Source organism: Haemorhous mexicanus, chromosome 9 (genome assembly GCF_027477595.1).
Source record: "Haemorhous mexicanus isolate bHaeMex1 chromosome 9, bHaeMex1.pri, whole genome shotgun sequence".
NCBI lineage: Eukaryota > Metazoa > Chordata > Aves > Passeriformes > Fringillidae > Haemorhous > Haemorhous mexicanus.
This window is the reverse complement of record NC_082349.1, coordinates 17,446,255-17,469,183: the sequence shown is the minus strand read 5'-3', so window position 1 is coordinate 17,469,183 and position 22,929 is coordinate 17,446,255. Positions and strand designations below refer to the sequence as shown.

At 39.7% G+C, this 22,929-nt stretch overlaps 1 protein-coding gene across 10 annotated transcripts in view; it reads left to right on the top strand.

Moving 5' to 3' along the window:
- The first annotated feature begins 3,510 nt into the window (after nucleotides 1-3,510).
- The window catches only part of ARHGAP29 (Rho GTPase activating protein 29), a 49,009-nt gene continuing 29,590 nt past the window's right edge, over nucleotides 3,511-22,929 (top strand). For 9 of the 10 annotated variants that reach the window (XM_059854277.1, XM_059854276.1, XM_059854275.1 and 6 more), the window contains exon 1: nucleotides 6,305-6,650. In XM_059854277.1, coding sequence (XP_059710260.1) covers nucleotides 6,389-6,650 — 262 coding nt within the window. In that variant the 5' untranslated portion in view covers nucleotides 6,305-6,388. Of the gene's footprint in view, nucleotides 3,622-6,304; nucleotides 6,651-22,929 lie in introns of those variants that run through there. The other variant, XM_059854283.1, reaches the window with a different exon arrangement.

The window sequence follows — 22,929 nt, the reverse complement described above, 5'->3', positions numbered from 1 at the left end:
TTAGTTAAAATAATTTGAAGTGATGCTCAGCATGGGGCCAGAGTTGGGTTTCTTGCTGTTACTTCACTTGCAGATGTGACAGGTAAAACAGTATCAAATAATCAGCTCTCTACTGAATGCTTATTGATTGCAGTTACCTATCTGCTCATAATTTATGTCTTACAATTAGTCTAGAAAATCTGGCACTTCTGCACATAGATAGACTAGAGACAGTATTTTGAAACTGATTTCTTAACAGAAGTTACTTTCCCAGTTCTAGTTACATGAATGCTGCTATCTAGAAATGTTTCTTCTCTATAAACAGTGATTGGAGGCTGCAATGTAGACCAGCTTTCATCAGGCAGGAGTTTCTTTAGATTCAAAGAGACTTCTGTGTGAGTAAAGTAAGGAAGAAACCAGGACTTGGAGTTTGGGGTTTTTGTTGGTTTGTCTTGTTTAATTGTAACAGAGATATGCTATAGCTTCTATTTCACTGTGTGCACATGCTCTATCAGGAAAAAAAACATGTTGAAAGAATCATAGAAGTGACTCAGAGAGTTGGACATTTCACTGGCTGCTCTCATAAAAATTTAGCAATTTTAGTGAAAACAAATTCAATTTTCCTGTCTCTTCTTGGGGACTACACTGTTGAGACACTGGCCTCTTATTGCCCCAGTCTTCACTATTTGCCTAATAATTTGCCTAATAGTTCATTCACAGTAAACAAGGATAATTGGATAAAGTACAGAAAAAAATTACTTTAGGCAACCTTTCACCTGCTCAACTTCTGTTAGTGCCCTGAAGGCTGCATTAGTGGTGCTGTAGACTACATTTGGCTAAAGAGGGGCATTGCCCTGTGGACTAGTTCAGGGTGACCAACATACAGCAGCTGTCAGACCCTTAATCCTGTTCCCAGTTTACCTGCTGCAGCAAAAGTTGTGATGCACACCTGGCCTTTTATGCAAGACATATTTTCTTGAAGGCAGGTCTATTATTTCCATTTCTCTTTCATGTAATATTTTCCAAGGCAGTTTAGGAGGCAATCAACACTGTACAGTCTGAGAGATGGTTGCAGCTGTTTTGTGCTAGATTTGATTCAGGGGGAGTGCAGACAATCTGTATTCAATTTGGCAGCCAAGCTGAAAATGGGGAGGGAAAAAAGCTCTGAACAATGAAAAGGCAAAAGGACAATTGTTTGTTGTTTTACTTCGAGGAAAACCCAAAACTTCACTTAACATTCCCATAATGCAGCATGTGGGCTCAAACCCTTTTTTCAAAAGATGTTTGAAGCTAGGCCTCCCACAATGTAGAACACTTTTATGTTTTAAATCAAAAGTAACTGAAAAAAATATTTCAAAAGCATAAAACCATAACAAAGTATATAATCCTAGTATTTCTATTTCTTTGTCACTTTCAATTTTACATCTAGACCAGATTTTTTTACTTCTTTTTAGGTAAATAAACAATTCACTAATAAATTTGCTGAATTCTTGTATGGACCCAGATTAGCTTATGTGGGAGCTGCTGGCATGAGAGAAACAAGCTTATGGAGGGGTTGGAGCATAAGAAGTGTATATCTACTTCAGTGGAGTATATATGTACTTGGAAGAGCTGAGTTTATTCTTCCTAGCATTTTCTAAAATGTGTCTGGGAATGGTGTAATTATGGCAAGATAAAGTCACTTCTCTTTTCAAAAAGAGCGTCTGTAAGGAAGAGAGACTGCTGTAGCTATAGGCTTTTCTTTTGAACAAAGGTTTGGCTCGCTAAATAGTATCCACTGCACAAAGGTTTGGCTCACTAAATAGTATCCACTGCTTTGTATTGTATCTATTGATAAGTATAGGTGGAATTTCTTGTTTATCTTTTTTATTGTTTTTGAATGCTTATCTAATGGTTTCAATGAGTTTTCCCACAGTAAACCTTTCTTTTTTTGATGATGTGATTGTTGATTGTATCATTTAACCCACATTCTCTACCATACTTCCTTGTTTTCACATTAAATTAGTTTACAATTGTTTACTCTGACCTGATTTTGACACTTCAAGTATCTGTTACCTGAATGCTTAAAATCCTTTTGAAGGTTAGAGTATTGTTTTCTTTTTCTTTTTTTTCCCATGCTTAGAAGACTTGAAGAATTTATAACACTAGATTTCTAAATTTACATCACATGTCATTTAGAATTTTCAAGGTGAAGAAAAGTTTTTGAACAGTGCTTAACATTGACACTAGAGATAAGAAATGTCACAACTTGTTTTAGTTTAGTTGTTTAGTTTCAGGTTTTATGAATTCCAAAAGAAATTTAATAAAATTCTTCCAGTAGAATAAATAATGGCAAATATGAAAAGGAAGGATGAAGGAAGGAGAAGATTGGTGCTCTAACATAAAATCCTGCATGGGAGTGGCTGGGAACGGAGGCTGGAGCAAGGATGGGGAAACTGAAGATGTAAAGCCTGAAACTGCTAAGGTTAAGGAACTGGGCTAAGAATTAGATGCTGGGGGCTTTGATACAGTTTTGAAAGTAAGTCCTATTCCAGACCTTGGGCATTGGATCTAAGATTGCTGAATTTAAATGGCCTTTTAATACTGAGAAATAAAGTGTGGGTTTGTAGTCCTGCCTCTAGAAGGTGGAAAAATTACTGCTGCCATCAAGCACTGTGAGATGATGTAACAGAAGTCCACTCAGGTCTAAAGGTCGTGGTGTTGTTGGGATCTATCTGAGTTTCTGTATGATGATGCAAATTTCTGCTTTTCAAACTTCTCCTTCCTCTTAACCAGAAAAAGTGCATATATCTGCACATGCAACTAAATTCAGAAGATAAATTATGCCAAAATTTGGGTTGTCTGGGTAGCTGAATCCACACCTGGGGATATAGTCTGGGGTTATATAGTGATTTTGTTACTGCTTTCATTTTCAATAAGTAGCCAACAGAGCTCATCCAGGAATACAAGTGGGCTGAGTATGGTAGAAAGTGTGTGTGTGCACGCACACGTTACTCACTCACAACAATACTGGAAGCTGTACAATTAATGATAAACTGGATCCAGGCATATAAAGCGTGGGAGGTTGAGCATGAGAAACTTACTCTGCGCTTTGCCACGGTGTTTGTGTTTCTTGTTGGCCAAATCACTTAAAAGCAAAGCCTGTTTGCTAAACACCACGTAGCCTGAATTTGGACTTTTCCTCCCTTTTGAAGCGCGCTTTCGGTACAGCAGTGGCTGCAGTGCGGCTCCTTTCCCCGCGCCGAGCGCGCTCATGGAGCGGCGGTGCCTGCGGCGGTGCCCCCCGCGGGTGCCGGTGCTGCCGGTGGTGCCGGTGGTGCCGGCGCTGCCGGCGCTGCCGGCGCTGCCGGCGCTCGCTCCGCGCGCCGCACCTGCCGCGCTCCGCGGGCCGCCCCACGCGCCACTCCGCGCACCGGCGCTCGCGGAGTTCGGAGGCGGAGGCGCGTCCTGCTGTAGCCCCGCCTCCTCAGCAAGCACCCGGCCAATGGCGGAGCGCGGGCGGGGCCGGGGGCGGTGGCGACCCCGGGGGCGGCGGCGGCGAGCGGGGCTCGTTGAGGGGAGGGCGCTCCATGGGCAGCGGGGCGGCCGCGCGAGGGGCCCGCGGCGGCCCGGCTGCTGCCTGCGCTCGGCCGCCGCTCTCCGGTAAGCGCCGGCCGCGGGAACGCTGCGGCGGGAGGAGGGGGGGCGTCGCCTGTCGCCGCCGGGAGGAGCCGTGGGCGAGCGTGGGGCAGGGCGCCGGCGAGCCGCCGGGGCGACCGGGGCGGCTGGAGGGGCCCGGCGTCCCCCTCCCGGTTCGAGTCTGGCCCCGGCCGCCCCCAGCGCCCCGCCCGGCGGTTCCCCGGAGCGGTGCCGGGCGCCTCTCCGCGCGCCCCCCTCCGCCCTGCCGCGCGCCTCTGGCGGCCCCTGCCCGGTACCTGCCGCGGCCGCGGGGAGTGCGCGCCCGCCGCGGGGCCGTGCGGGCCGGGGCGGCCGCGGGGCGCCGGGAATGCGCGGCGGGGGCAGGGCGGAGCGCCGACCCCCGCCCGGGGCACCGGGAACGGCCCTGCCCTCGGCCCGCCAGCGACGTGGCCCCTTCTTTCCTTTCTTTCTTGCTTGCTTTTTTTTCTTTCTTCCCCTCCCTACCGGGGAGATTGTGCTGGGAGAGCAAATTTTTGAAATATCTGGCGCTTTAGTTTTTCATCTTTTTTCCGTCGGGACGGGCAGTGGCTCGCTGTGAGCCAAAGGAGTCTGGAGGCGTTTATAACAAAGCTGATGGATGCTTTTCGCTTTCAAAGCCAGAGTCTCCTGAAGAAATATGAAACACTTCTCAGTAATGAAAGGCATGTGTTCTGCGAGGGAAACGTTCCCCATCTGCCTTGTTACACAGGAGGAACAGACGTAAGGGCTAATATTTACGAGGAAAAGGTGCCTCTTGTGCTAAGCTGCTCGGTTTTGGTTTTCACAAGTTTTCCCCGCTTAGAAACACTTTGTCATCACTTTTACAATTTTCAGAGTGGTGGCATTATTGTGCTGCTTGTACTAAAAAAAGGCAACATTTCTAAAATAACGCAGCTTTAAAAGCATGGACTTGCCACTGGAACAGGTCTGACACATCGTGCTACTTAAAAAGTTGACTCTGTAGCTGGCCAGACTTAAAAGACGCATGTCTTTTAAATAATATGAAAATCTTTCTCGATATAAATAGATATCACACTTGTTAAGAGGAGAGAAGGTTATGTTTTGCCTCTAATTGCAAGGCAGAATTGCAAAGTAGCTTTGTAGCCATGAGAATTATATGTGGGAACAGAAGAAACTTGCTTAAACACTATGTTTAATGTAAACCTCACTTCAATCTACTTGAGTGTTTGGAATTGCTTAATTATCTGCATTATTTGTATAGTGTGATGAGTGTTCTTATACATACTGACTTTAAGCAGTAAACAGAAATTAGAGCAGTTAACTTAAGAATTTAACAGAAATTTTCTTCCCTCTCCCCCCACACACATTCCCTGGAAGGCTTGCACGTTAATTACAAAAGCAACTGCTTTGACCACGTTTCCTCTGATATTTTTAAACTGCAAACAGAAGTAAAGCAGAAATAATGGAAAAATAATTGAAGTGCATTAGAGTACTGCCTATTGAAATTCATAGAGGGAGTGTTCAGAGTGGTAAAGGTGCTACTACTTCAGTTGGTCTAACCAAATATAAACATATGCAGGAGAACCCGTTTCAACCTGCATTTTTTAGTTTATAACAACTTTTATTTTTAGGTAAAGTAATTGAATTTGAAGATTTGCTGCAGATGTGCCTGCAACCCACATTAACTTTTTAGCTGTCATGTTCCAGTTTGGTTTTTGGGCTTTTTTCCCCTGTGGTGTTTAGGCTATAGCATAAACACTGGGAATGTCTCCCGGTGTTGAGAGAACAACAGCAGGCGTTGTGGGAGCTGCTGGAAGTGTACCTGACTCTGCCACCTGCAGTTTGCTTTGAAATTAATCGCTTAACCTGACATGGCAAAATTTTCAATAGCTTTCTGGTTTGGTTTTTTTTTTTTCCCCCCCCCGAAAGGAAAGGAATGCAGGTAGTTTCTTAGTTTATACTCCTCCAAAATTGTGCATTTTTATGGTAGAACTTTCAGAGCAGAACAACGTCATTCAAGATAACTGCACTGAGACTTGCAGATAAACTTTGATGCTAAAATATTTTTTCATTCTCTTCATTTTTCTGTGTCTTTCTTTTGATTGCCTTTCATGTTAATAGATAACAGGCTGAAAAGCTCACATTACTTCTTTGAGGATGTTTTCCTTTCTGAGACAAACTGTGATAGGCCATGGTTTCTTGAGTGGCACACTGCACCAAAAAAATGCATCGTATTAGATCAAGGTTGTGTAATATCTGAAGAGACAGGATGCTGCATACAGCTTGGTGGCTCATGCAAGAGGGGATGTTGATTATAGTCTGTATCACATCAAGTGTTTTTGTGATTGTATTCAGTTGAAGTAACATTTCATGGTAAAGAATAGGTCTTGGTAAATGTAGAGAATTCAATTTCTAAATATTCTTGGAAGAAACTTCTCGTGAAGTAAGCATGCATCATGATTAGCTTTTGAAATAATTTTGGCATGCCATTGATTCTTTTGTTTATGCAACAATCTTCTGTACAAAATTAAATAACTTCAGATAGTCAAAGCCTTTCTAATACTCAGTTCAGCATTTTTATGTAAAGCAGTATCATCTTGAAAGAAGTTTTGGATCTTGTCAGTACAAAAGTATGGCTTCACATATATTTCTATACTAATCAGCATTTTCCCTTCTCTTCCACCTCCTTCTCCCTCCCATTTTTAAGGGTTTCACCTTTGGCTTGTCCAATGGCCATCAAGTGACAGTGAGTGTTGACTGCGGGAGCTCTCCAAGCACGGCGGCTGCTGGGATGTTGCGGCAGAACGGCGGGAGTAACAAGCGTGGTTTGGGATTAGCCCGCCTGTCTACCTCCAACTTCTTCACCATCTCCACTGCAGGAAACTGGGCAATGGGGCGCAGCACCAAGAGCAGCTCTCTGAGCAGCATTAGCTCCAACTCTGACTGCTATGATAATCCTGTTGTGGATCCAGAATATATCATGCAACTGGTGAATGATGTCAGAAAATTTGCAGATGTGCTGCTATATTTGAAGGAAGCCTTTCTTTCAGAAGGTGTGTCAGTTGTTCTTAATTCTTTGATTTTCTGAAACTCTCAACAACTCAAATTGTGTGTTTTAACTAGTGTTTGCTATGGTTGTTTCCCCCTGCCCTTTACCTTCACCATTTATCCTCCCTTCCTCTTCCCTCCCCACCCCCAGCATGGTGATTACAGGAAGTGATGGTTTTTAGTTTGGGTTCAGCATTTCCTCACCAGAGCAGTGCAATCTGTTTCATAATCATAGCAAGGGAAAATAAGCTCTTAGCAGGCTGTCTAGGCTGATGCTTAAATTTGTGAGACCATAGAGTGATTAGTTTCTTAACCACTCGAATGGTTAAAATGGTTTTTGTAATTCCAAATAATTCAATTGCTATTTTGGTTATATTTCAGTTTTCTAGGCTGATTTGGTTTTTGAAAGTCTTCCACACTAGTAGGGTGAGTTTTAAGGTAGAATATAACTACACTGTCTTCCTTTACAAGAGAAGTATTTACTATCTTCTGCCAGCAGGTGGAAACTGCAGGAGGTGTGTGTTATTGTGTTCCTGTTCCTTTCAGGGCAGTACCACTAGTCCAGGTTTGGTCATCGGCAGGAGAGCTTTTTTTCTGAATTTTGTGAGATTAATATCTGAACTGACAGCCAGAGCAGTTTTGTGTAAGGTGTCCTGAGTGCTGGACTTTTGCAGTCACTTCTGTGTTCAAGTGAGTGTGCACACAGCTGAACTACTGCTGCTAAAGTGTGTGTGAACAATTCTTAAAAGAGCAATAATTTGACACTAGTGATCACTTTTATGTCCTCATAGTTTTTGCTGAGCACAGAGGGTGAGCAGAGTTATTTGTGAGGTTGGGTGTCTGGTGCCTACTGAGAATGAAATGAGCATTCTGTAGGAAAGGTCTGTCAAAACACTGAAGTGCTCCCATTGCCATGCAGCAGTTAACCTAACTGCTTGTTAGTTTAAGATTTTGAGCTCAAAAGATCCAAAAAAACTAACATGGAAAACAGAGGTTGTCATCTTATTTTATAATATGGTGTAGAATTAATTTGTCAAACTGTGTTGTCCATTTAAAGGATTTATAATTTATAAAGGAAAGATGTTTCCCTTCTATAGTTGGGAATTTTCTTTTTGACCTTCGTCCCCATAATATAGTGAGCTATGTAATGCTGGCCATGCTTACTGCTGGCTGGAGAAAACCTCTAGAAGCTGCATTGTTTGGTTTGCATTTTCTAATTTTGAAAATGTTCACAATTGTCTGTCCAAAAACTAACAAAAACTTACCAAGGTGGTTGAACAGACTTGCACATAAAATTGTGTTTTGCAGCGCTTGCAGCTTAGCACCATCCTAAAATTAGGTACATCAATTATTTGAAGGTGGAATCAGTTGCAGGGATAGGAAATGAATTTCTTTATTTTTGGAAGGGTTGCATCAATGAGTGTTTATATTTGCTTGGTAAGCATGCCTAGAGACTCCCAAAGGTCTTTCAGCTTCTAACTACTATTCCCTCGGCTTCTGCATTGAGTGTTAGTTGTTGTGTTGCCTCTCTGGCATATTTGTCCAAACTCCTGATGCACAGTAGCTTCAGGCTTGGCCATGTGGCTCCCAGTTGTCCCCCTTCTGCTGCTGGGGTCCTGCAGCTGTTGGCAGCTGATTGCCAAGGGTGTGTGCCTCAGTGTCATTCATCCTGACTGATGCTTGTGCTCCATGTCTGTGGTACCTGAGCTATCATAGAGCCCAGCAGTTACTCACCTGTGGTTCACTTAACATTCATCTGATGAATCTTGGATGACAAATCTAAGAGATTTGGGGTTATAACATGTGTTTGTGTCTAAACTAGAGCATAAATGCTTTGGGATTACAGACTTGAACTGTGTTTTGTTACGGTACCAATGCAAGTCAATTTGTCTCATGAAGAGTAAGTTGAAATCTCTTGAGGGGAGTATTTGGTAAATGAAATGTTCCATAGATTTCAAGGCTACTTCTCTTTGCATTCCTTATGCTAACATGATTTCATTTCTCACAGTAGTCTCATTGTCATAATGCTGAATAAATTTTTGATACCCGTCCACAAAGGGAAACCTAAACCAACAACCAACCAACCAAAGCGCCCCAAACCAGCAAAAAAACCACTCTGAATGTAACTTTGGAGTTGAAAAGTTTGACAGCTGTTTGGACATGAGGGAGCTGCAGTTGTCTCTTGTGTTGAGTGAAGTACCATATGTTCCATACCCTTCAGTCCTTGCTGTCCTTCAGGCTTGTACTCGTTGGATGTAACATTCTGTTCTTAGTGATCCAGTCTGGGATCACTGTAAGATCGGGTACTTTACCACTGTCTTCATTAGAGGAGAGCACTGGGCATTTTTTGAACCTAGGTCAATGAATCCAGTGCTGTTTCACAAATTTTGTATTTAATTCTGCTTAATGCCAGGCTGAAACTGTAGTGGTGGTTAGTGCAGCTGATGCAGTTAAGTGCATCAGTCTCTTGATCCAGTCTTCAGCTAAATTTCCAGATGAGCAAGATTGTCATGTGGCTAGTACTAGTAAGGACAGTTGTTGTCACTGTGTTTTTTGTGTTTGAGCTGGAAGGTTGTCTTCAGTTGTAGATTTGTATTTTATGTAGATAGAGATAATTGAAATTTATTCAGAAATCTCAAGTCTTATTTCTTTTCTGATAAGAAGAAAATGAAAACAGTTCCCTAGCAATTCCTGCCTGGAAGGCCAGACCTGAGAGTGTATGTTGAGTTAGTAGGCAGAAAACTCAGATAATTTCCTATAATTTGTGCTGTTCTTAGTGCTGTTCATTTGACTGTTTAGTTTTATGGGTGGCATTGTTTTCCTGATGTGCTCCAGGTTTACTTCTTTCTGTTCTGATGTACATCACAAGTACAAACTGTTAAGACATAATGGCTTGAAAGCTGGTGAGTTTTCTCTGAAACTCTTTGAGTTCCAAGAGTAACATTTCACCTATTGGCTGAGAGTGTGAGAACCTTATTGTTGCCTTCAACTTACACCCCTCTTTGCAAAGGTAGGACACAGGGAAGTACAGTGTAAAGGCTGGAGCCAATCTGTGATTTTCAGAGTGGTGGCACTCAAGATAAAAGTAACTTCCTATGGTAAAAGCAGTTTTAGGAACTGAGAAGTTGTTTGCTTCCCATGGAGACCTGCTGAGGGCTTAAAAATCTGACCACAGTATTGAAAATATGAAAGATTTTGAAGTGCGTGAGGCATATTTAAGGTAAATCCTGTAACTTGAAGAGGTTAGTTCTTGTCCCAAACATGCAGGACCTAACTCTTATAAACTTGTATTAGACCATCTACCAGGTCAAAAAAACATTGCTTACTGCATTGATATGCAAAGTTGAGAGTTTATTTAATAGGTGTTCATGTATGAGGTTGGTGACTACAGTCCAAGCTTTTACTGCATATAATAAATTTTACTGTTGCTTCAAGTAAATGATGTTACTGTGTGGTCTTTGCTCAGATGAGATTCATTTTCTCAGGTTTAAAAAGACCACACAAAAGAATATTTAGGACACAGTAAAATATCTTCTAATTATGAACTGAAATTAAGTATTTAAACTTAAAACAGTACATAGCAGCTTTTGCTTGTGTTGCATTAGAGAGGGAGAAAGCATTCCTGTTTCCCTGCTCTGAAGGTACTTTGCTACTAGTTTTGTGACATCTGCTACTTTTTTTTTATGAATATAATATATACCATAAGGTCTGCCCTTGAGACTGTGGGAAATACTGTGTTTCATTATGAATAGCTCTAAGGGTAAAATTTGCATGTGGTTTAAAAGTGCAGGAATAATTGCATTTTAATAAGTAGTCATCTTGATTGTACTTTAGAATATACTTTAGAATTTTTGCTTACTTTATCACAAACTTTGAAGTAATCATCAAAGTGTGATATTGTGTCCTTCATGTGGGTAATTCTGCATCCTTTTAATGAGGAAAAACTTCTTCAATTTCATCCTGTCTTCAACAAATGTAAATTGTAGTTCATTCTAAAGTATTAATATACTCTTTTTTCCGAGGTATCTTAGAACCAGAGTAGCAAGATGAAGCTATTATCTTTCATTACAGGTTTCTCTGAGGATCAGAATGTATCTGATTTTTTTAGAGTTTGATAGATTTTTTTTTTTAATTTGGGGTTTGTTTTTTGTTTGTTGGTTTTTGTTGGTTTTTGGCTTTGGTTTCTGTTTGGTAGTCTTGTTTTGGTTTTTTGTTTTTGTTTTCTTTTTTATAAACTGAAGCAGAGGCAAAAGTACTGCTGAAGCTGGATGGCCTGGTCAGGAATGTTTGCTTTCTCTTTACAGTAGTGCCAATACTTTCAAACCCATCAGGAATGCTACCTAACTTGAAACCTATCAGGTTGTTGTTTTTGCAGGATAAGATATTCACCCCAGTGGGACAATTCTAAAGGTGTCTGAAGGTAAATAGTTTCCTCAAAATGAGGAACTTGTAATCTCTAGTGACTTCAAAACCTTCGTTTAGCACCAGAGGGATTGGTGTTAATCACGTACTACACTAAAAGCCAGAAGCCATTTACTGAATATAGTGCCTGAGGCTCAAAGGTGAATGATTTCTCTTCAACCCTTCCTGGCTTGATAATGTATATTGTCCCTATTTTTAGTATGATTAAGACACTGCAGTATTTTTAACATTTCATTCTTTATTTCCTTATTTTCTTATAGGCTATATACTACTGTCCTTTTTTCTGAGGCAGTGTTCTTCAAAGTCAGTTTCTCCTGTTTTGCTAGGGAAATCTGAAGCTCATTAGTTGCTGCAGTGAAGATTACAGATTAAATTTATGATAATTTTTAATACTGGTGTAATTTTGCTGTTTGTTCTTTATTCCAATTTTGATGTTTCTCAGTGAAAGGTGCTGTCTTTGATACACCTTAAACCAGATGTATTTACCTGTCTAATGACACCTTATACTATTATTGCTTGGTAGGTGGGCAAACTGCTCTAAACAAGGATCTGATAAAGTATTTACTTTTCTTTGCAGCAGTTTCTGGAAGCAACATTTGGAAGAGTTTTTTGTATTTATTTTAATTTGAGGGCAGTTGGACTAGTTTTTGTGGAAGATGGTGCTGGTTTTCTGCTGGGTAGTGTTTTGTTTGATAAATAAAAAACTTTGAGAGAAGGGAAAAGAAAATGCTGTCAGGGCAACTAACTTGTGGGAACTGTGAAAACATAGTGATTATCAAATGTGTAAACAACCTGCTTGTGAATTATTAAATGACCTTTTAGAATTGGTAGAAAAAAGCAGAGAAATCCATGTAGTGTGTAGCACATTGTTTCTCTTATTCCTTGTAGCAGAAAAAAGAAGGAAAACAAACTGTCTAGTAACTAATACATAATATTACAGAATGAGAAATAGTTGAGGATGTTGACAGATAGTCTAAAGTGGAGTTTTAAACTTTATCCCTTCCAGAATCTGTCAAAGTGTATGCTTGCAGTATCTGAAGAATAATTTTGTGATTTATTATTAAAATGTAATATTTTGTACTTTGTAGCGCTATTCAAACTTGATCCACAAGGAACTAACTGCATGTTTCAAATGCATTTGCCTGTTATGATTGCTCATCCTTTTGCTGAACCAAATTAGATGTTAAAAGGTGAATTCTGACAACTTGTGTTTGCTGCTTTGGACGTTATGGTTCCCATGGCAGAGTTAGCAGGAGTGCTGTTTGAGCCTCAGTAGCAGGAAGGGCAGGACTAAACCAGGCTGGGGCAGCTGCAAGGAATAACTTCTGATGTGTTCCTGCAGAAATTGCCTTTATTTTCCCCTCTCCATAGCAGCTTAAAAGTTGATAGAGTTCTGTAATTGTTTAAAATCCTCCAGATGCATCTCAGCCTCCTGTTTTCTCATTATAAAGCTTGTTCTGTTTGGGGTTTTGTTTTACATGCTGATAGTCTATTTCCACAACAGTTTACAAAGAAACTTCTACATGAGCTGATGTGATCTCACAGTTTCTCCTTGACACTAGTGGTAGTTCTCTGGTGTCTGCATAGCAAGCCAAGCTTTGGAGGCAGATCTACCTGAAAACTAGTCCTAGGAAGAAAGGAATTAGTTTTTAGCTGGATCAGTTCCATGAGCTGGCTGTAAGGTTGTACCGAGTGCCAGCAAAAAGGGAGAAGGTGGCTGGCAAAAGAACAAGGGGCCAGAGGTTAAAATGGAACAAGACTGTGAGGCTCTGGGCAGAGTTGGTGTGGCCCTCCAGGCATCACAGCATACACTGCTAAAACCTCTATCAATTCTTTTGTCTCCTTTGTTGAATGCTGAGTTTGCCGGGGTGTATTAAAGGTGGGGTGGTGGTGAGGAGAACAGCAAGCAGAGGATGCCCTTTGGAGATGACAAATTAACCAGTCACCTCAGCACTGAGCTTTTGGCACACTTGAATTTGACAGTCACCTTCTAAACTTGGCTTTCTGAAACCTGCTTCTTACGTGCACAGTCATATCTGCTTCCAGTCTTTCTGACCTGGAAATTCCTTAGTACACCCTTTCACATACCTCCAAGTAGTAGTCACTGCTAAGTAGAAGTTCTATCAATCTGAAACTGAAATTGTCCTTTCACAAATCTGAAATAGTCTTTCAAGCTAAAAGATGTGAAGAATATAAACAAGGATAAGAATGAAGTAAATAGTTCCTTAAATTTTCTTTAGCAAGTGAAACTATTGCTAAGAACTGAAAAGTAATAGTAGTGACTTTTAAAAAGAGGTTTTCCTGGTTTTTTTAAATGGCAAAACTCAGAGGGGAAAAAATAAATTAGACAGGCTGCTTCTTTTAGTGTAGCTGTAGGACCACAGCAAGCCGGGACCTCCTGGTCATTTTCCCATGCTTCCTTCACTTTCACACTGTCATTTTCTGTCCCTCTCTAGGACAGAAAACACTGAGATCCCTGGCCCTGAGTCATGTTCCTGTCCAGTTTCCTCAGAGTTGAGAAGCTAGGCAGAGAAAGTGTGATGTAGAGCCTGGATGAAGGCAAACCCATAGCAGTGCAAAACAAGGTTATCTACAGTCAGTTTATGGGAGGCAGGCATAGTTATGAACCATAGGTTTTCCCCAGGAATGTTACACTTAATCTGGGAGAGCAAACTTCCCACCTTTCTTTTCATTTCACTCCAGATCATCCCCCAGGCTGTTTTGCCCAAGCCTCCTGTTTTCTGAGTCTGCTGGCTGCAGGCTTTAGTCAGGGAGTCTTGGACTTTCAGATGCTGTGAGCAGAGCCAGAGGAGGTGGGTATTTTGTTTGGTTTTGCAAGTTTGCAGTGGTAGTGTCCTGCTTAACTCGTCTGCAGTCGTGGAACAACTCTTCTGTTTCCACTGTTCTGAACAAGAGGAAAAAACCAATCTCCTCTTGAGGTTGAGTTCAAGCAAATCTGTGTTCTTCTTAGTCAAAGTGTAAGCTGCCTGTTAAATGCTGGTTGCTTATGTTGGATAGTAAATGGTGTTTCTTCAGTTTCAGAGAAGATTGAAGTTAAATAATAACTTAGTGGACCAGGAGATAAGTTTGTGGCTGATAGTACTACCCCTCCCCCAGTTGCATACTCCACATTCCTTCAGAACAAATGTTCACTTGTTGCTATAGTGTCTAAGATCAGCAGTCAGAAAGGGGGGGGCATGTCCTGAAGGCTGGTGAGTGTTCAAAATGTAAAATCAACCCTTATGTGCAGTCAGATATTTTGGTTGACTTAAATCATTAGCATATCTTTCTTTAGGAAAACTCTGAGCTATTTATAAGAGAGCACAGGCGTTTTTTATTCTTACGTTGCTTTTGAAGTGCAAAAAAATGTAATACGAGGAAAAACTTCACTCTTTCTCCTTTTCACATCTCTGATGTACAAAAGGAGCTCAAAACACTTAGAGCCTTGGCTGGAGTGTTAATTAGAATTAGCTTCCCTTTCCATCACAGCAGCTAGACTAATGGAACTGAAATGGCAACAGCAAGATGAAAGGTCACTAGTGAGGAAGTGGATGAATAGTAGTATTTTAATTTTTGAAAGTAAAGCTAGGCCTTGCAGCAACAAAAATCCTAATGTAGTTTACAGTTTAAGAAGCAGGAACACTTGAACCAAAAACAACTTGTATCTCTGAAAGAACTCTGTCATAACATCTGAAAGATAAGAATTGACCTATATTCAGTCTAAGTCTTGTGTTCTAAACAGCAATTCCCACATACATGTAGGAGCTCTTGTGTTTAAAAACAAAACAAAAAACACTTGCCATAAATGAGTTTTCCACTCTTGGCAAAATGTATTATAGCAGATTCACAAAAATATTCAATTTTCTCATTTTGCTCCTGCACCAATTTATCAAAGTTGAAACATAAAAGAAGAACATCAATACAAATAATTTGTGTATGTCTGATGGCATAGAGTTAACAGTTGTAATTGTCATCTTAATGATCTTGAGTTTATGAAGGCTTCATGGACTAAACCATTCCTTTTCCACCAGTTTTGTTGGAAGTGTTTGTTCTTCCTATTTATGTAGCTAGGTCACAGAACTGAAGCTGACATGTTGCTTAATTCTGAGCAAATGTTCATCAAATCTGACAGTTCTAGTGATTTGATTGTTAGAGCTAATGTCTTGGTAATGGATTAGAGTTAGAACAGCATGGCAGGGTAGGAGATGTGATACAGAGCTTGGACCTTGATTTTTGTATGTAGGTGTTTCCCTTTCCTCAGGAGCATAGGGATTTTATGGGGGCTTATTCCTTTGTCTGCCTAAAAAGCCCCTTTTTTATGGAAGACGGACATGACTCATGTAAGGCTGTAGAAAATACTTATGTGTGAGTTAAACTTTGATCTTAATGGCATTTGTTACAGAACAGTGTAAATGCAAAACCTAGCACTGGAGGAATTTTCTTTTGTTGAGGCTGAGATTTAGCTGAACAAAGGATTTTTTTTCTTTTTTCCCCATTTTTTTCTCCTTTATTGCTTGAATAATTTCTTGGACTAATTTTTAAAAGTATGTAGGAATTCTTACTTGCCAAGTACAGTTATTTTTAGTTGATAAACCAGTTTTAACCTTACGTTAACAACACTTAGCTCTTCAGTCTTGTTTTCTTTGTCATTACTGAACTACTTCAGATATTTAAGCTATTTTAGTAATATAACATGTCCCCTTTTTCAAATCTGCTGATTCTCTCTGCTGTGTATAACTTTGGTTCAGGGCCTCCAGGTGGGTGTTGCAGCAGTTCATGATGTTGGTATAAGTTCTGTTAGTGCTACTTATCTGTGAGTCACAGAATGACTGTGGGATTGTGGAGCTTGCTACACGAACCTGCTGAAGGGAAGGGGAGGTTCTTATTTCAGAATGAAATCAGGTGTTCTAAATCTTCTCAGTCTTTCCCTGGTTTTAAAAATCTGCAAGATGGGAAAGACCTAGTGAGGAAGTTTCAGCAAAGATGCATTAAAAAAATGAAAATTAAAAAATGGTGGAAAATGTCAATTGCAGGTTTGTAGATCAGTAAGGTATATTTGCAGGAAGTATATTTGTATGGTGGAATTAAAGCACTTTCATGCCTTTTCAGAAAGAGGCTTTCATATCTTTAGGACTTGACATTATACTTAGCATTTCCAAGTTCTTCTCTAAGTATTGTATTTAAATTTTCCCAATTTATGCAGGTGTGATTGTTTTTGGGCTCTGTGTTGTGAGGGAATGTAACATCTCATATATATTCAAAAAAATATCTCAGATATTCTACTTTTGGTGACTACAGCTATATTCTTAGCTCTACTTTTAAGCTGAGATGTCACTGAAATAGTTGTGGACATGGTATTCTTGAAGCATTAGCTTAAAGACTTCTCAGTGTTCACAGATTTATCCTGTTTTGGTGTTTGTAGTGGTATGAATGGATTCTTTAGTAGAATGCTTTTCTGTTTGTTTTTTGTTTGTTTCTCCTGTGGACTTTTTATTTCATTCATTTATTGTGTACAGGGTTTGTAAGTTACTTTGTTCTACCACAACTATGGAACTAAAAGGTCTGTCCAGAAGTTGTTCAGTGCTGACAACAAGTGGGGAAAAAAGTGTTTACTGGAATCACTGAAGTGGTGGAGGTGCAGAGCAGTGAAGATTGGCAGTCAGTATGGTCTCAGCTCACAAGTAGGTTGTCCACTCCCAACAGAAGAGCAGTTGAAGGAGGCAGCTTTTTTGAGGGGTAGTTCTGTATGCTTTGTTCTGTGTTGAGTAAGCTGCAAATTATTTGTCTGAAAGCTTAGCAGCACATGTGAATTGTGATAGTTGAGTGAAGACAGTTTGTGAAGGGCTTTGAGAAAGTGACTGTGATAAATAGCTGATGCCAGTGGTGAAGGGGAAGCTAACAGTAGGATTCAGGCTGCAGAGTGGTCAGATTAGATGCTTTCTGGTATTCATGTTTAAGCCCTTGTGTTAAGGACAAGCAAACAAATTCAGCAAGCAATGGAGAACTCCTTCGTGCTGTAGTTGGTTTCAGATGATGGCTAGACATGAGATTTTAGAGAAGGTGGCTGAGAACTTAATTTGGAAAGAAAGCAATAGGTCTGAGGCATATAAAGTTTTGGTATAGCACTGAATGCCTGGAATGACAACTTCAGTGGCACTGGGGAGAAACAGATGGGTAAATCCAGAACCACAAAGCAAATGAATTCTGCTGTGTTTCTCACCTTTCTGCAAGGTCTCTATTTAGAAATACTACTCTGTTAAAAATTCATGGTGAGATGTACAGTGAGTTACTGTTGTCTTTTGGGATGTGCAAGTGCCAGTGTGACATTGGTTGCTGCCTTAATGAGAATGGTACCATGTTTTCTCTTCATACAAAGATCTTCAAAAATGTTTTGATGTGAATTAACTGATATCAAAGCACTATATTGCAGTGGAGATTGACTGTTCCTGAGTTCAGTAAATGGGAAGATTTAAAAAGTATTTTGTTTGGACCATTGAAATGGCTCTGACACATGTGAGCTATGCAGTCAGGTTTTACTCTCTTGGGTGGCTGTTTCAGCAGTGAAAGGACTTCACATAATCCTTAATCCTTTATGTTCACCAGTTTTCTAGACAACTAATGTTACCAGTTGCTGCTTTAGGGACTTGAATACAGCTTTAAATCTAAGTTGATTTTCAAGTGCAACTTTTTTCTTTTAATCAACAAACCAGAAATGAACTACTATCACATCTTATAGCAGTCCATAGTTGTGTTTAAAAAATCCTTTAAAATAAATGCACAAAATAACACATCCCTTCTTTAATACCATATTATCTTGTAATCCTGGCTTTGTGTGGTCTTTTGAAAACTAGGTGGGCAGGTAGCAGTAACATGCTTCTTCACTGTCAGTGGCTTAGGCTAAAAGTGGAAGGAGCAGTCAGGTAGAACAAACAGCATTTTGGACTGAAATTAACATGACTTAAAGGTTAAGTATTGTTTGATCATCTCTCAATGTTGGTTACCAAAGGTTAAATTAATTTTATTTAGAATTAATAAACCATAACTTTCATACTACTCTGTGTGCCAGTTTGATATGGTATGATCAGCTTGCTGGAGATGGTTTCATTTTGTGATTAGCTCTTTTTAAAATAAAATTTGTGCTGTAAATGTTGAGTGAATATTACTTGATATACTCTCAGAACTGGAACCAGTATGCAAGGAACATAGTTGCTTAGAGCATAAGGGTTCTCATTTTATTTTAACAGTGTCTTCCACTGGCAGCTGTTCAGTCTAGTGACTGTTTGACTAAGTTTTAGTGAAATATCCTTGAATAAGAAATAAGTAACTAGTCACTACTAGATGCCTGTCCCAATGGATATGATTTTTTATGAACTGTGACTGATCAGATTTATTGCTAATTCATACTAAAGAATATAGCCTTATGTCCACTTGACAATTTACAATTTTAACTTGTGTCCTGAAACTTCTGAAGCATTATCCTCACCTAGATTTATTCTTAATCTCTGGGAAGATTCAGGGAAATGAACAGTGACTAAAATGACCATGTAGTGTTTTCACTCTCATTTGTCAGAAATGGGTAAGTAAGGAAACACTAGCAATTTTCATTCATTACTGGTTTCTGGTCTCTAAATTTTGGTTTAGTAAAAGATTAAAGTATTCTAAAGATTAACCTGCATTGCTGAACACATCTGGGTTAGTTGACTGGAATTGCAAGGCTAATAGAATAAAAAAGTTAAAGGCATGTATTGTACAGCATTTTGAAATAGAGTAAAAACTGCATTGTGGTAGGTTTTTTCTGAAAGGCTTCCCTACTTTAACAAATGGGAAGTTCATACTTGAATCTAAATGTGAGACAAATGATAAGTAACAGCTTTTCTGCTGATGTCAGTTGGCAAACCAACAAAAGGAAAATATGTAACTGCTTTCAGTGTAAGCAGAATTATAAGATTTTGATTATTCTGATGTATTTTGCATATACACCTATTTTATTGACATTTGAAAAGATTGTTTTAAGACATCTTTATTTTTGTAACTTTAATATCTGAAAATTAATTTAGTCTGGGTTTGCTCTATATATGTAGTCAAGAAGGACTTCCCAGAAAAGTGTTGAATTCCCAAGTACAGAATTGGCCCATAACTAAAATGGGGTAGGAATGTTAGCCCAGTTTAATGAAAAACAAAAACCAGCACAGCTCAAGGTCACATCAGAGGCTGATCAGCATGGTTAGTGGTTGAATCTAAATGGATAAAATGTTGTATTTTGGCCAGTCCCTAATGGCAAATTACAAATTTGAAAGGGTTATTTGGGCATTTGTGATATATTACAAAAAGTCATCATGCTAGGAAACAGCCTGGAAGGATTAACTAATGGGGGATAGTTTTGTGGTCTATTCAGGGATATTTTGCAAAAATTGCAAGCTTACATATACAGGGTGCTTATTTCAAAAAGTAAAGACAAAGCTGTTACTGTTAAAATTACAGAAGAGGTAAGTACTAGGTGCTTTTTTATTTTACCCTAAATTTGTGCAACCTGACTTGAAGAATAAATTCAGTAGTTTAACAGTAAAGAGACAATAGACTTTCCAAATGTTAAATGCTTTCTTGTATTACAAAAGCATTATTTGTGTGGAATAACTGGAATCAGTGCTGCTTTCAGTACTGCATTCAGTGAGCTGTTTGCAGGAAGTCTCAGTGCATTCTCACTGAACTGGGTCAATATTGCTCTTTTCAAAAAAAAAAAACCCTTTCAAAACTCTAATGCTTTTATTTCAACTATAGGGGTTTGGGTTACTATTTTTATTACTTTGTTTTCCTCATTTCTAATCAAACTTCACGTGTCCCTAGATTTTTCTCATCGAAATAGTTGTTTAACTGGTTATTTTCCATAAATTGTAATGTTTTGCTGCAGTATGATGTAGTTAGAACATTGGTTGGAGCACACGCTGCTCAAGACTATGAATTTAGTGTGGTGTGTTTTAATGATGCCATGACAACAGGGGTTGCCATGATACTGATGAACAAAAAGGCTGGGACTGGCTATCTTGCTAATTTGGAAGCTTCAAGTACTATGTTTCTTGACAGAGGGATGGGTAGGTAACTTCTTATTCTGCATTGTGCACAGGGTAGAAAGATGATGACTCTACTAGACCCTTCTGCAGCTTCCAACCTTGCTAGAGATTTAGCAGGAATAAATTCTTCCAGGAATTCTCTGAGTGAGTTTTTCAGTGAATTAAAATGTTTCCTTCCTTACATCTGCAGCATGTAGCCAATTAAAGGAAGAAATATGTTAGCTAAGACTTTTGGTTTCTCATCGCTCCTGAACTATGACCACCAAAATATCTCTGCCACCATTAAAGGAAGAAGTTTTGTTCATTTTGTATCCATATAATCAATGAAGACCATGTCTAACTCATATGCTTACTGCCTTAAGAAAACTGCTTTGATGGTAGAGCAGAGTGCAGGGACATAGGTAACTTTGCTATGGTCAAACCACAGTCAATATAAAACTTGCTTTCACTGTGTGTTTGATTAATTCTTGTGGTCTTTTGAATGTGGTGGTGAACTCTGTTAGATCAAACAAATATGCCAGGCTCTTAATTGTGTTAGAATGGGGCTGACAGAGATAGGCAAAAAGAAAATGATGGTTTAATCTGGGACTGTTTGCCAAACTGCAGATGTAGGAATTAGGTGATTTCCACATAGTTCATTATTATGTGATTGTTTTGCCTACTCTGTGATGCTCACTGGGAAGTCTCATAGTCTGGATCAGGTTCAGACTGGAGTGCTGACAGTGTCCCAGTATGCAATATGGACGCAGATGAAGATGATAATAATGAGATTTTAGATAAAATCTGTTTTACTTTGGATCATCTTCATTCCAATGCTGATTTTTTTTTCCCTGCCCTAGGTGGCATAAATAGTGACACCATGTAATCCTTCTGTATAATGTAATAGAAACAGTATATAATTTACTTAAAGGTCAAAATGAGATTGTTTTAATAAATAGAGTGAATGGTCTCCTAGCCAAGATATTGGTCTTGAATATTGGAATGTTGGTTACTCAAACCTCTTTCTTCTGAATCCTTCCAAGACTGAAAGTGATGAGAAGCTGACTGTTTGCATTCTAGAAGGTATTAAAGTTCTGGATCCAGATATTGGGGAAATTGCTTCTGAGTTTGTGTGCTTGTTCTCACTACCATCCTGCAATATTATTTGGCTGGCCTGTTTGTTCTGAAAGAGGTTAGGATTCATGGAGAAGATGTGAAATGGTGCCTAAAACTGGAGTTCAGATTATTGTATTTCAGCTGAAGGGGAGGTGAAGTACACACCCTTCAGCTGATCCCAGGAGAACAGATTTACAAAGGGCATTCCCAAAATGAGGACTAGACCTAGTGAAGGTGATGGCTACCATGGGATTTAGGGGTTCTCATCAGTTGCGTTTATTCTACTGGAAATGTCCAGAGTGAGTTCTCTGTAGATGCTGATCTTTGTGAAGGCATAGTGTATTTGTGAAGGTAGATGCAGAAAATATTTGTGCAAAACTCCAAGGTACCTTGTTTATAGTAAGATTTTGACCAGTGAGGTGAGTTTCTGTAGACTTCCCCCAGTCTAAAGAGAGTGAACTAGAATATCTGCTTTGACAGTCTCACATGCATTCTGACTCAAAGAATTTTGCAGGGATGTGTTACTTTTCAGTTGTTTTATCTAAACTGCTACCCTGTCTTTATTCTGTTCTAAACAAACTTTTAGCCACAGCACAACAATAGTTGTATTAGTGGTTTCCCTTCTTTTGGGACTGGTGGAAATTGAGTAATAGAGAGTCTGCTGCTGTTAAAAGGCCTTAATATTGGAGAAGCAGTAAGTAGAATTGCATGTACATCTCCTGTATGGGTCTGAAGAGCAGTGTAGTGGGGGAAAGACTGGTACTCTGTATTTAAGCTTATCCTGCCAAACGTTTGTTGACATAAACAATTTCAGAAATGTTTGGGCCAATAATAAATCAGGTCAGACAAAAGAATGCCAGCCAACTGACACAGCAGTGCCTTTCCCGACTGCGTGTATTGTGACCAGCCCTGACTTGGCAGGGAGGGTGGCTGGTGCTGACAAGCTTGATGAGCAAATTTGATTTTGTTTTGCATGAATAGAATCCATGGCTGTAAGGACATTATTGCTTTGTAACTTACTAAACAAAGGCTTCCCTTTGAGAAATATGTAAAATTAGAAAATAGGTAGATTATACTTTTACATTAAAGATGTGTGAGCGGTTACAAAATGTGGTGACCAAAACCATTGAGGACTGGGATGACAGTGACAATAGTGGGCTACTGTGATGGCTTGGCAGACAGACTTTCCAGCTGCTTTGTACTGTCATTCTTGTATATTAGACTTGTCAGCTTTGAATACATGCTTTTTCATCCTGTCCTTCTCTCTCCACTTCTCCTACAGAGCATGCTTTCATTTGGAAGAGTTTGTTTTCAGCTCTTGTAAATGGCAGTTCAACCCCCAGTGAAAGAAGATTTTCAGATAGGCTACTAAACGCTATCCAAGCCTGGTTTTTTTTGCCCCCCTTTTCAGTTTTAAGAGCTGGTTCTCTCCTTTTGAGAGGTAGGGGGCTGACTCATTCCTCCAGGAGATTGCAGGATACCAGTCACCTGAGTGAACAGCTGAGCTCAAGTGCCCAAAGAGGGCCCCTAAGTGTTGCAGGATGACTGACATGATCCTGCTTTAGACTTCTGTGGATTTTGTGTTTCATGCTGTTAATTTTGAGAGTGGTTCTAAAACAATATGGCATGCATTGGTGGAGAATTTCCTGCTGACTTCATGTGCATCAATGACTGTGTACAGCAATACAAGGAACAGAGG